The sequence below is a fragment of the Fundulus heteroclitus genome, chromosome 10, assembly GCF_011125445.2.
Source record: "Fundulus heteroclitus isolate FHET01 chromosome 10, MU-UCD_Fhet_4.1, whole genome shotgun sequence".
NCBI classification, from domain to species: Eukaryota; Metazoa; Chordata; class Actinopteri; order Cyprinodontiformes; family Fundulidae; genus Fundulus; species Fundulus heteroclitus.
In genome coordinates, this window is record NC_046370.1 from 15,127,355 (window position 1) to 15,142,483 (window position 15,129).

Consider the following 15,129-nt stretch of genomic DNA (forward strand, 5'->3'; position numbering starts at 1 on the left):
CTTTGGCATGTTTTCTAAATTTGGAAATGTATATTAACATATTGCTCTCGGTTCTTATTGTTAATGTGGAAAAACACAGTTGGAATATATATATATATCTAATAACCCTATAACATTCTTGTAATAGTTTGTTGTATAATCCTTCTGACAAGTTTGTTTTGCATAAATCCATATATGGATTCAACCTTATTTCTTTCTTGTAAAGATAATATTCAGTTTTAGAACATTTATTTGAAGTTTTCTTAGTCATACCCCTGAGTTTTAACCCTGGACTAACACCACATCATGATATTAAAAATCAGCAACATTACATATGATCCCTTATGGCTTTATGGATTCATGAGGAACCTACTGCATTTGCCCCTGCATTTGACCGGATAGAACGTAGGAGTTCTGTGGATGAAATTCTAAAGAATAATAACTGACTTCCCAGAGTTACTGAATAAGGAGACGGCGGCGATGAAGTAGTGACTTCAGAATAACATTCCCATTACAGTTTACCAACCCCAACCATTTTGAATATACATAAAATGTCCATGGTGATATTACTGGCAAGATCTGGAATGTGGATGTGGCACACACGAGCACACACACACACACACACACACACACATATATATATATATATATATATATATATATATATATATATATATATATATATATATATATATATATGTGTGTGTATATATATGCCGTTCTGTTATACCTGTTCCTTCTTAGTTTTGTTGGATTATTCCATGTCTGGCCCATTATCTTTTTTTTCCACTGCTGGGTTCTGTTAATTCCCTGCACCTGCCAGCTCATTACCTCTCATTTCCTTCTGCCTTATTTTTCCCTCAATTCACCTGTGCCTAATTGCCCTCCTATTGTTTCTCTCCATCTCTTCCCCTTTAAGTTCAGCTCCCTCTGTCAAGACACATTGTTAGGTCCCCCGTTTTCATCCATGTTTCTACTCCGCTCTGGTCTTATTGTCATGTTCCTGTTTTGCTGCCACTTGTAAGCCTGTTTTTGTTATTTAATGTGACTCCAAGCTCTTGTCTGCTGTTCAATTCAGCTCTTACAAACCAAGGGCCCGTTCTTTGTATGTTGCTTAAAACATCCAAGATCAAATGACACATCCAAGATGATTTCATCCAGCTAATCATAATCCGGTCTATTGGGTTCTTCGAACAAACCTGTTGTTTATGATTAGTATGGCTGGATTGAGTTATCTGAGATAACTGCGCGTTCATGCATTTGTTTAAAAGGGGAAATGTATCGCTAGTAGAAACAATGATCAGCAATGCTGCTATTGGCTGTTCAGCATGGCCAAAGAACGCCCACAGTTTTTCTCCCAAGCAGAACACAAGCTTTTAATGGAAGGTTATGCCGCATTTGAGTCATTAATTAAAACGACAGGGAACACCTCAAAGTCTGTTAAAGCCAGGAGAGAGGGCTGGCAAAAAGTAGCAGACAAATTAAATGTGTAAATATTGTCCATAGTAGATTTTTCTGTCACTTTCTACAGTATGAATTTTTGCATTTTAATAATTTCATATTTACTTTGTTCTTTTATATCAGAGCCTCCACGGGACCCACTAGAACATGGGGACAAGTAAAAGTGAAATACAAGAATATTCTACAAAATGGTAGCCTTTAATTATTATACTTTATTTTAAAAAGGCACTTGTTATGTCAAGAGATCCATATTTTGGTGTCATTCCTTAGACACTGGAAGTAAAGGACACGTGCAAACTGGGAATTTTAACAAAAAAATTCTTTATCTAGAAAAAATAAAGTTCTTCCTTTTCCAAGTCATACACAGTTAACACGGTAAAACTGTATTGCTCGGTGTCTAGATAATCCATCCATAGTTTTTTCTAATACAATATACAGCTCGACAGGAAGCAATCCTTTTAAAGTAAAACTAAACTTCACAATAAAATGGCCTGAACAAATCTTCTTACTGAATATGATAAAATAAAAAGCAAACCATCATACAAATAACTTAAATATTTTTTATTTATGGCTCTAACACCACTTTTTCCTCTTTAAAAGCCACTGTTAAATGATGTGCTTGTCTGTTTTTAACAGCCACAAAGATAAATCTCTCGACAATTACACTGTTGCGCTGCGCTAAAGGATCCTGTCAATTGTGCAATACGTGATTAATTAGAAAAAATCTGCAAATTATTCTTGCGCCTTCCGCAACAGGTTGCTGTCGTAAAAATGGACATGGTTACGACAGACTTCCCTATCTCCTCTGCTTATAGAGCTGTGATCTAATCCTGTTTACATGAAATAGGTCTGCTCTCGAGCAGGTTTAAGCTGGCGCACATGTTGCTATGACAGCAAGTCCAGGATGAGTTTCGAAGAACCGAACAATCCAAGATCATGCCAAATCGTCAACAATCAAATCCAGCTAACTGAGTTAGTGACGTACGAAGAACGGGCCCCAAATCATGACATAAAGTCCAAATGCTACATGTATTTCTATTGCTGTTCAATACAAGCCATCTCATCCTGATTAGCAGTGAGTAGGAAGGAGGATGGAAGGAAAAAGCACAAGCAGCCATTGGGTTTACTGTGCAGGTAAAGTAAGAATGTGAGATGACACACTCTGCAGTGTGCAACACTTTGTGCAGAAACCTATTCACCTTAATAGTACAATTAATACTGTACTGAAACTGGCTGAATACTGGGAAACTGCCTAGACTTCATCTATTGGGCTTCATGTGTGAGAAATATAGACTTCAACTAAAACCTTGAACATACGTTATGTGATATTTAGTATAAGCTTACACTTTTTTTAAACCTGACATAAACCAGACCATAAACCAGACGTCAGCAATCCTGCCTGGGCCCCATGCAGCCCTTTTGGAGTCTTGTAACAAGCTTCTTGAAATCAGTCCATAATGACAAATAAAATACATACAGTAAATCTTTTTTTCACACACGATCCCATATACATTTTTTTGACATGCTTATGTGAAACTCTCAGAAATACCTGTAAATTTGTATAAACTGTCCAAATAGGCAGAGAAATATTAGAACCTGACCAACGAACATTGATACATATTAGCTCTTAGAGAGATTGATGCCTATTATTTTGTACATTTATCATGTTCCTTGCCATATGCCAAACAAGCATAAGACATTTTTAACATGGGAAATGAGTCATGAGTCTATTTCCAGCTGCAGTCCAGTGTTGCTGTCAGTCTTAACAACATGGGTTAGCATTTTGAAAAAGCAGCAAATTAGACTGAATACATAATTCTATCCCATAAATTACTCGGCCAATTGATTTTTACACTCATTACATTTTTTACACTGATATAATAACAGCCAAATGGAAATATGTTATCTAAAGAATGATCACATTAGAAGTTATTAATGATAAACCAGATGCACCAGCTGCCTCTTTTTGCCTCTGCTTGTTTTGAAAAGTGATAATTAAACATTTGCTGGACTGAAACCTTAAAAACAGATGTATATAATTTATTTTTCTTTTCAGATTTAGCACAATCTAACATGACATTTGCTAGTTTTTTGTTTGTTTTTTTTAGTCACAAATGCAGAATGAAGTGCAAATGTCTTTATATTAAAAACAGTGTAACTACATATGGATGATGAAGCAAGTGCGTGGAATAGGTTGATTTTTATTTATTTTTTCTACCTTGATGAACCCTGACCGTTGACCGACCAGTTGGAAAAAAAATAAAAAAAAGATTCCACCATATGTAAGTCCTACGAACTTTGCCAACACTTTTTTGTGCTAAAGACTGCACATATGTCGAGGCATGTCTGTGGTTTGTTTAGGGTGCAAGAGAGATAGATTGAAGAGAATGAAGTACACCAACTAGCCTTTGTTGTATCTGAGCTTTCAACCTTTTTCCTAAAACAGACTGGATGTCAAAATATTGGCAGCCCTTGGGACTTCACGTGGAGGCTGTTGTTTTAGAAATGCTTCCCTCGCTAATCACGACAAAAATATCTTAATTGCATTGCTAGTTCCAGGGGAACTATTTAAAAAGGGGGACCGGAGGGTGTGTTCCAACTGCAGAGGAATCACACTCTTAAGCCTCCCTGGTAAAGTCTACTCCGGGGTTCTGGAAAGGAGGGTCCGTCGGATAGTCGAATCTCGGATTCAGGAAGAGCAGTGTGGTTTTCGTCCTGGCCGTTGAACACTGTATCAGCTCTACACCCTCAGCAGGATCCTTGAGGGGGCATGGGAGTTTGCCCAACCAGTCTACATGTGCTTTGTGGATATGGAGAAGGCATTCGACCATGTCCCTCGAGGGATCCTGTGGGGGGTACTCATGGGTGGGCATTGCTAGTTTTTCAGACTCCAGTTTTTTGAAGACTGAAGAAGTCTAATTTGTTCATGTTGGGCTTCCTGTAAGTGTCAGCATCTGGAACCAACTATTCTAGATTTATACTAAATGCAAACCCCCAAGAGAAATGTCTAACTTTTTAACAGAACCCCCTTTAAAAATGTATAACTCTCCTCTCCAAAGTTCAGTTTGGTTAGGAACTATTTGTAGTTAATAAAAGTTTTGAGATGTTCGATTTTTATTTTTAATCATTTAAAAGAGATAGAGAGTAGTCAAAAAGCTATTTCTTGTTACAGTTCAGGACTTTTACATAACTTTTACATAAGTTAGAATTGTGGTGCAACAAAAAACAAACATTAAAAGATTTGCAGGATTCAGAAAAAAGAAGTGTTGCATGATGTGGAAATGTGATAACCCCTATACTCAAAAGCCATCTTTTAGCATTGGCAGCTGAACCAGATGTTTACTAGTTATGATCATTGAAAGGAAAAAAAAATAGGAAAAGAAAGATGATTTGTTACAGAGACAGTGTCCCTATAATATCACACAAGGGGAGTTGGAAGGATTTGTTGTAAAAGCACAGGAGATGTATGTGAATAAATAAAATTAAAAAAAACTTAGCGTTTTTCGTTTTCCTCCAAATTGTTGTGAGAACTGCCGGTGCCCCCTGGTCTTGTCCCCTCATTTTACATCCTGTGGTTAACAACTAAAAGCTTGGTGACATTTGCAAGCAGTTACTCATGACCACCTTCTGGTGCCTGCTCATGCTGTGCCAGAAGGCAAGAGCTTTTCCAGCAGCTTGCCATCCAGTCTTGAGTTTTTCTGTTTCAAATCTAGTTTTTAGATGTGTTTTGAGTTTCTATTTTTTTCGGCTTGATTGTACACAATATTAAGCTGACGATTTTATGGCCAACTTTGTTTTTGTTTAATTTTGTTACACAATTTGTGTTCAGAGAGTTAGTTCTCTGTTAGCTCTAGATTCTGTATACAGTATATATCTATTTTGTCTGCACCATCAACACCAAGTCAAATTCCTTGTAAGTGAAAACCTACTTGGCGATTAACTTGTTTCTGATTCTGAAACTGCATGAGTTACAACGCTCCCACTATTTAGACCAGAGATCAGCTGTTTGGTCTATGTAGCTCCGTTTTGTTGCCTCCCCCTGAGAACCCAATACTCCTCACAAGCAGAGAAGGAAGACACACAGGACATATGCCACCATTCGACATTGCAACCAGAGGAGAATGTACAGACTTGTCATCCCATCCATTATCATGGGAAATTAAAGTGGAAGAATTAGAGGTACTACAGAGTGGCTACTGGGTGGTGCTACCTGAGATATAGCTAACGGCACTAACTCCAGACAAAAATATAAACATGCGCGGTTTTCACTTACCACAGCTCAACGGGACCAAGGAAAGCAGTAACAAGAGAGGAGGGGGTCTAGCTGTGTTTGTGAATGACAGATGGTGCAACTCTGTTGTGCAGGAATGTAGTGAACCTGATATTCAAACCAACACAGAGTATCGTTAAAACATTTATTTTAAAAAGGTGAATGATGGCAGAAGAGACAGGCAGACCAGAAAGTTTGATGTTGGCTGGAGGTGATTTAAACGGTTGACTGGGTGATGATGGCAGAAGCGGACTTGACCATACAATGCAGGCAGGAACTGACTTGACCAGGCTATGCAGTCAGGAACTGACTTGACCATACGATGCAGGGAGAGATTGACTTGACCATACGATGTGGTCCCAGTGTGGGCAGAGAGACACAGGGTCCTCAGGGACAACCAGAACCAGGCAGCGCACAAAAGCGCTAGTAGCACAACTAGCAAGAGCAAGGCAAGGACAGGTATAAAGGCTAGGCAGGCTAGGCGACAAGAAAACACCGGGGAAAAACACATGCTGGATGACGAGACAAGACTAGAGATTCTGGCAGGGAGTGGTGGAATGAGGCAGGTGTATATATAGGGAGTGTAACAGGTGAGCTGGGTTGAACCTGGTTAGTTACTAATCACCTCTCCCTACCCTGGGGTGCTTGGATCACATCTTGGTTCATCTTCAACCTGTGTATAAATCCCTTGTACACAGTAAAAAAGCTGTGACAGTGAAGATATTACATTCATCACATTTAATGAAGACCCTGGAGAGGTTGGTCCTCAGCCATCATCGCATAACCTGGCAAGCCAGATTGATAGTCTCTAGCACTCTACGTTCTGCACATTATCAATCTGGACCTTCTCCCATTCAATCTGTTTAGGTAAAGGAGGTCCTTTCAGCAGAACATTCCGGGCTGACTGGGGTGAAGCGACACCTAGTGCCTACCAAATGTTGGTTTTAGCCAATCACAATATCAAATGAAAATATAAGCAGCAGGCGCCATGAGAAACCACAACAAGTTACACTGGTCAAGTCTCTTCTTGCTGTTCTTATTTAAAAGAAGAAATCATGGATTGTGACAAAAGAGATGTGATAGCAGCAGCTACGCATGAGTCCTCCTGCGCTGGCTTGTTTATTTTGGTTTGGGTATGGGCTCAGCTGATCTTGCTTTCATCACAGTGGTGTAGTTTGTTAGAGTAATAGCTGATCTACAGCTAAGTGGAAGCGGCTTGATAGACTCATCAGTAAGGTCAGCGCTGTCCTAGGATGCTCCCTCAACCTAGTGTAGGTGGTGGGAAAACATAAATAAATAGCATCACTTTTCAACAATGCCTCCCACACAATGCATGAAGCTAGTGCAGGACTGGAGACATCCTTCAGTGACAGACTGCTGTTTCCTTAATGCACAAAGGAGCATTATTGCATATTCTTCCTTCCGCCATCTGTTAGACTTATACCATGTACACACGTTGCTGGGTTTTTATAGAAACAAACATCTATCCAAAATCGTATTTAAAATAATTTCCATTTTAGAAGTTTTCAACCTCACAAACCCTTATAAATGCCCAACTGATTGTTGTTTAAACATGCCAGACGCATAGGGGGCAGTGTCATGTACAACTAAAATATGTGTTAGCCAGTCAGAATCCTTCAAAATAAAGGCGATCTAGAAGAGTATTTGGCCTGAGTAAAAAAACTGACCTCCAAGTGCTCTTCCTCCTTTGCATCTCAACGTATTGGATCAGCTGGGCTTGTAAAAACAAACAAGCAAATAGCATCTGAACCACCTGTAATGTTTATAATTGCATGTTTATAGTTTCATGTATGCTTTTACTATAAAGTCTTGATATTGAGGTGAAGAAAGAAAATGCTGTGAGATGTCGAGGTAACATAAATCATAAATGACCAGAGATGCCCTAGGTTAGTAAATTAATCCTGTTTAATATTGATTAGACACATATTGTCAATCACAATGCAAGCATAGCAATCAGCACATCTCTCAAGTCGATAACTGTTGCTTCATGCATGCTCAGTATGAGGGATTGCTGCATAGCCATCGATAATGCAGACGACTGTCCACTGTGGATCTACACTCTTTCTGTAGGAGTGAATGCTGCTCGACACAATCTGCTGGGTTTCCTTAGTTAGGTAACTTTTTGACCAATCTGTCTGTATGATTTCATTGAATTTGACTTTGTCAAGTGCTTTGAGATGACATGTGTTGTTAATTGATACTATATAAATAAAATTGGATTGAATTGTGACATCAGTGCTGTGTGACTCGCTGGACCCTAAAACTCTCTCTTGTCATGTACAACACAGGTTAAAACATCTGTTTTTTTTTAGAAATCTCAACTTTGGTCGGAGTTTTTTAGAATCATTAGTTTTTTAGAGATGTAAAATGGAGATTACGAGTGGATAAAAGGTCTAACCACATTAAAATGTATTTGCTTTCCCAGATATCTGACTATGTGTGAACTAGGCCTTTATAGCCATCATGGCTCCCAATAAACTCAGTTAGTGTTTACATCTCTGCTGTTTTTGCGCAGTTGTTTTTTTTTTCTTGTTGTTATTAGTCTGTTTTTATGTTTAAATGCACCTAATGCACTTATTGTACATCTATTACCAGCCAGTTGAATATATCATATCTGAGTATGCTATTTTTAATGACTGCACTTTTTTTTTCTTATTTGCTTTTGCTTTTGTTGCATGTCTCTTCGTATTTTTTTGTTTTTATGTTTTTTAACCTTTATGTGAATTGCATGCTTCCATTTGCCTTTCACTTTGCCAACGGTACACCTGAATTTCCCCACTAGGGACAGTAAATGTTATTTCTATTTTATTCTATCCTATAAAATAATATTTCACTGAAAGAACGAATTATTTGATTACTCTCTTGCAACCAAGTGTTTTCTTCCTCACTGCTTCTGATTTTCCTTTTGATAACAGTGATAAACTCTCATGGACTTCCTAATGAGAATGAACAAGAGATATTCATCAGGGATCAATGCAGTCTTCGTCCTGATACTGTCCTGTGTAACACACTTTTTTTGTTTTTCTTTGCAAACCCATCTGACTTGCAAGGTACCTGTGCATATTACTAAAGTTTTTCTCACATGCAGAGGTGGGTAGTAAGTAGTTACATTTACTTAGTTACATTTACTTTAGTAACTTGTTGAGCAAAATGTGCTTTTAGGAGTAGTTTTACTGCACTGTACTTTTTACTTTTACTTGAGTCATATTATTACTCTAGCATTGCTACTCTACCTATCGTGAGTAACTTCATGAATAAAGAACATACTTGTTCTAAACAAAAACACACTACAGACGAAAACCTAGATTTAGGTTTTAGTAAGACTTTTTATTTGTACACAACATTGGTTATATTAATATTATCAGCTAACTTTATTGAGCCATTTGGAGGTCAAATGAATATACAGTAAACAGTAGATAGTTACTGAAATATACAGTTGAGAGACAGAGGTCCAACAAGTACAGAGACAGCTTTTACAGACGGAAACATTGGTGTACTATAGGCTCCCAGTGTCACACAGGGCACTCAGTGCTTACAAGGGAACACCACCAACTCATTGGTTTACATATGTGGATGACACTTAGGTCAACCTCCAAACCAAAGAAGTTGAGGCATTCAGCAACCACATCATCTCAGTGGACAGCAACATCAGATTTACCAGAGAGGATGCCAAGAACAACATGTTGCCTTTTCTGGACTTTCCGGTACACATCGAGGAAGACAGAAGTTTCAAAACAGAGGTTTACTGGAAGCCCTCACATACAGACGATATCTGCATTTTGATTAATATCACCCACTGGAGCACAAACTCTGAGTTACAGGGCTGACAACATTCCCTATGCCACAGAGGAGAAACAAAAAGAACACACGCACGTCAGGAAATCACTTAAAGGTTATGGCTACCCAAAATGGACATTTGTCAAATCAGCCAACAAAGCGGGGAGAAAAAACAGCACAGCATCAAACACAGAGGATAAAACAGGGAGATTCAAGAACACTGTCATTCCATATGTGTCAGGAGTTTCTGAGAAAATTAGGAGGAATCATAACTCCAATCACAACATACCAGTAAATTTCAAACTAACAACACTCTCAGACTATAACATCACAGAACACCCAAAGAACAGAGGGCAATCTTTTGATGACAATAATGTCAAGATTTTGGACAGGGAGAACAGATGGTTTGAAAGAGGGGTGAAAGAAGCCATCTTGGTCCAAAGAGAAAAGCCATCACTAAACAGAGAGGGAGGATTGCGCTTTTAACTCCCCAGTCCCAGTGTTTATAGGTCGGTTATCCAACACATTCCAAAGAGATTACATAAGCGGTCTCATCATGGTTTAGGTGACCAAGTACTCCACTCACACCAAGCAATAGCTGCTAACAACCCAGGACAGCAGCGGGTGGGTCACTGACTTGTATCTGAATGCGCTTAGGAGGAAGTGCCTCCATGTCCTTAAAAACACCAGTCAGTGCACCAACTGCAGGTTGCTCAAGTGCGAGCCACCAGAATTAACAAAGACTCCTGAATAAGCATCAAAACGTTTTCAGAAAAAACTGAGCGAAAGTCTGGTTGCCTCTGATTTAAGAGTGCTTGCTGTTGTGATGACCCGGATAACTGAGAATGTGCACAGGCATCTTATTTGAGTAATTTCTTGGTTGACAACTTTTTACTTTTACTTGCTGAAGTAGTGCTACTCTTACTTGAGTACAATTTTTGGCTAGTCTAGCCACCTCTGTTCACATGCATCTAGATTGCAGTGTTTTCTGTCTGCCTTTCTGCTGTCTTATATACAGTGGTTCTCAAAGTTTAACATACCCCTACTAAAATGGAAGGTGGCATTAATATTATTAATTAATCAATTCAAATCTATTTTTGCATAGAATGTACGATACTGGGAAGTAACCTTATTTGCTGACCAACCTCACAAGCTAAAATAAAGTTGTTTCTCAGTATTTCTAGTGCTAGTGGAGTCTTCACTTCACCAGATCTTTGACCTTCCCCATACGCTATGGAAGCCAGAAACTTTTGGATCTTTCACAAAAAGGATCCAAATGTCAGGAAGATTGTTCTAGAATCACTGAACTTTTTGTCTGATTAATCAGATTGACACTATACTACAACCAATTATATTCTCTGAACAGATTTACTTTGTTTACATTTAATTGTGCAATTTATACCTCACAATAAAAGTGAAAGGAAGAGTGTGAAAATTATGTATTATGGTTTAATTTTGTTACATCACAAAAACTTGATATTCTAAACCAAGTTTCAGCTGGTGTGTAAACTTTCGATGGCCAGTGTGTTGTCTTCCCTCATTTGCTAACTTTTTTCATTTCACATTTGTAATAATCTTTACTGCGCTTAATTTTTTACTCCACATTTTTTGGTCTGACTGAGACCTCACCTCTCAGTGTGTCTCTAATTCACAGCCTTCATGTTTCTGCTAGCTTTTTTTTTTTTCTTCATGTTGTGTTCTGCCGTGTGAAGGCTTTCTTCATGTTTGACTAGCTCAAGGGATCAGAATTTCACACAACAGAGTGCATTCAGAATGGCAAGGGGTCCAATTTTGAACTAAAAAACACAAGGTAGCAATGTGAGCAGAACCTGATGGGTCAATATGTTGTTGCGTTTTATCGAGTCTGCTCTGTCTACTTGTAGTTGCTATAAATATTTATTGCTATCACATCAGGTTATAAAAAGTCAGGAGTCAAACCGAGGAGTGTCTAATAAATATGCATTAATAAGTTGCTGGAGTTTATGAATATGCAATATTAATTTATGGAGATAATGTACTTCTGAACCTTTTCTTTCCTCTTGATATTCTTGTGTATCTTTGAACGTGCTGAGATTTATCATCTACAATATCTTTTTGATAGGAGCAAAGGCATTTACACTCAAAGAGACACATTTCTGACTACCTTGCTGCTCTCTATATCGACAAACACATCTGCACTGTTCATAACTCCTTATAAAAAGCTTTTCTTGAATTAGATTAAACTTACAGTGGATATACTGCAGTGCTATTCAAAAAGATGTATTTCCCCTAGTTACACATGAAAAATATAATTACAAGAAATAGATTTGAACATCTGCTTCGTGTCTAAAGTAAAATACATTTTCAGCCCCGATTTTTATTTGGAAGTTTTTTGTTTTGTTTTTAGACTTCATGATGCTATGCACTCTACACGGTTCCCAGTGCATTTGTATAAGTATCAGACCCACAGGTCTCAGGTCCTTCACCATATGTAACATCATGTACTTTGCACAGGGTAATCTTTAGGTTTTATGCCTCTCTGTCACATCATATTTATACACCACAGACTGCAGGTACACCCATAAAATGATAGTTCCACCCTCTGGTACAGTTCTTCACAGCCACAGCCTTTGACTATTTAACATTGTTAAAGAAAAAAACTATAGCACACAGATTGTTGTTCATTTAAGTCCCTCTTAAAAAGCAATGGGATGAAGCTTTTACTTCCACTAGTAGTACATCTAAATTTTATGGCTGGAAGAGAGGCTTATAAATCATCTTTTGTCCCTCACTTTGTTTAACTTTCATCTCATATATTCATTCTCATTTCTTCACACTTATTCTTTTACCTCCAGTGAATTTTCCCGAGCCAGGATGGAGGAACCAAATATCAGCACTATAGATCATTTTGACAGTTTAATTTCAATGCCTGATTATCAGTCAATTTGATAATTATACTATCCAACCATCCAATTAATGTGTTCTATATTTACAATGATGATCAAGTAAGCTCTCCATTTTTACACCGTTTATGAAGGTGAGCTATTGAAACCAAGAGGGAGTTTGACAGCTTGCCTCTGAGGCACCTTGATTGAGATTTAAAAATTGGCGTTGCCGCGTTCACCCTCCGGAGAAGTTTCGCTGGTCTGCCTTCATCCATGCCTTCACACTCTACGGAGCATGTTCAGGAATCAAAACAAGAGGGAAAGACAGAGCGAAGCGGAGTTGAGCCGAAAGGATGATGAAAGGATTTCACACCTCCTCCTTGGCGTCCCTCCTCTGGTGTCTGCTTCGGCGCAGCACAGAGGGTGAGTGGTGCACTGTGCCAGCGAGTTACTGACACAGAAACACAGAGAGCACCAGGATGCAGGACCAGCGCTTCATGCCTTGCTCACTCTTTGCTATTTGATACTCGGCGAACAAGTCAAACTGAACCAGCACAGGCAGCAGTGCATCGTGGGGGATTAAGTAGCTGCAAATGGGACATGGTGAGGAGTTTTCATCTGAAGTGTGATGGCTTTCTTTCTTGCCTACCATTGGTGGTCATGTAGAGTGACTTGTCTCTTGAAAGCCTTGAACTTTTTCACATTTTGTCACATTGAAAGCCACAACCTTGCGACTCATTTTGGGGGGATTTTTATGTGATGGACAAATACTAAACTAAAGCATAACTGTGAAGTGGAAGGAGAAAGAATCATTATTTTTATTCTTTATACAAATAGAAATATGTGTTTACCGCTTCTAGGTAAATACTTTGGAGAGTATCTATAATTGCATGTTTTGCTGTAATTGTAGATACAAGTCTTTTGGGGTATGTCTTGACCAGCTTTCCACACATAGCTCAGGCTCAATCAGACTGAATGGAGAGGATTTGTGAACATCAGTTGTTAAATCCACCTTTAACTGGATTTAGGGCTGGTATTGGACTAGGCCATTCTAAGTCATGAATATGACTTGATCTAAACCACTTCATTGCATCTCTGGCTGTATGTTTAGATTTTTCATTCTCAATGAATGTAAACCTGCATCCATTCTTAGGTCCATTGCAGCTTCTGACAGGTTTTCTTCCAGGCTTGCTCCCTATTTAGCTGCACCCATTTATCAATTAAATCTGATCATCTTCCCACCCCTGCTAAAGAAAAGCATCCGCACAGCACAACACTGCAAATGCCATGTTTCACCACAGAAATACAGTGTTCCAAACAGTGTGCAGTATTAGTTTTCCACCTCAAATTTAAGTTTCATGTCAGTCTCATCTGAACATCTTCTTTCCCATGTTTCCCCTACATTGCTTATGGCAAACAGAAATTCGTATGGTTTTCTTTGCACAAAACTTTCTTCCCACTTTTTCATTTTGGCCAAATTTGTAGAGGGTGTGACTAATGGTAGCTATTAGGGCAGATTGTCCTACCTGAGCTGTAAATCTCTGCAGCTCCTCCTGCATAGTGTGTTTGATTAGATCCTAGACTTTGCTCGTAGAAACTGATTAACAGTTAAATAGATTCAAGAATCAACTATAAAGTTTTTTTATTTGCAGGTTTTTAAAAAATGTTAAACACTTGCTTTGTGTGATGATTATCCAAAATGAAAGAAAGAAATGTTTTCACAGGAGAAAAGCTCCCACGCATTTTTTCTCTCTCTGACAATGTTTAATTTGTGTCTGCATGTGTAAATGTGTCCCTCAGCAAAAATAGATGTGACATTTAGGAGTGGGTGTTCTTTACTCAGGTGTTATTTTTTCATCAACCTTATTTAGAAGCACAATGTCTTATTAAAAAATACACTAAAATCAGATTTTTTTTGTTCCCCTGATTTTCACAGATGATGTCCCTCCGTATTTCAAGACAGAGCCAGTGCGTAGCCAGCTTCACCTGGAGCGCAACCGGTTGGTGCTGACTTGCATGGCAGAGGGAAGTTGGCCCCTGGAGTTTAAATGGATCCACAACAATACAGAGCTGACACGGTTTTCACTGGAGTACAGGTGAGTGCTAAGTTGATTAGAAATTATTGGAATCACCATCTATCTTGCCACAAATTGAGTTACCTACCTTACCATTTGAACTATTTAATCCATTATGTATTAAGTTGGCACTCTATTTTTATTTGTCTTTAGAGATGATCAGGCTTCTACCAGCAAATGCTGAAAAAATGACATTTTTGGATTTCTGTGTAGTATAGAAAGTTATTTCAATAGTGAATCCTACCGCAGTCAGATTTGGTTTTACAATAATCTTCTAAACTTATCAAAATGTGATTCCTATGTGGAACCAATATTAAAGTTTGGAATCTGACATAGACTCTGTGGAGGGAGCTACAGGTTATGGTGATGGAAGATCATCTCTCATCCTCAAAAAGCTGGAGCTCATTACCAGAGACAAATTATCCAAACACGTTCCAGTGGAATCATGCAAGAATTTGGTCATCCCTTCTAAGAAGAGTTTGATTGCTGAACGACAATTAATATTTCTATTGGTTATTTGAAGAAGTGTAGATGATATTCAAACTGCAATTTTTTAAAGATGAAATTCAAACAATTCTATTTAAAATGGTTTTCCTTAAAAAAAAAAAAAAGATTGACATTTCCACTGCTTTATTGTATTTTAAGAAATGTCTGCCTATTTCTTATTAGAAACAAATGTCAT

At 38.3% G+C, this 15,129-nt stretch overlaps 1 protein-coding gene across 5 annotated transcripts in view; it reads left to right on the plus strand.

The window, feature by feature from the left end:
• The window catches only part of sdk2b (sidekick cell adhesion molecule 2b), a 487,898-nt gene that overhangs the window by 321,893 nt on the left and 150,876 nt on the right, over positions 1-15,129 (plus strand). For all 5 annotated transcript variants that reach the window (XM_012871718.3, XM_021321070.2, XM_021321069.2 and 2 more), the window contains one exon: positions 14,309-14,468. In XM_012871718.3, the coding sequence (XP_012727172.2) occupies positions 14,309-14,468 (160 nt within the window). The remainder of the gene's footprint in view (positions 1-14,308; positions 14,469-15,129) is intronic.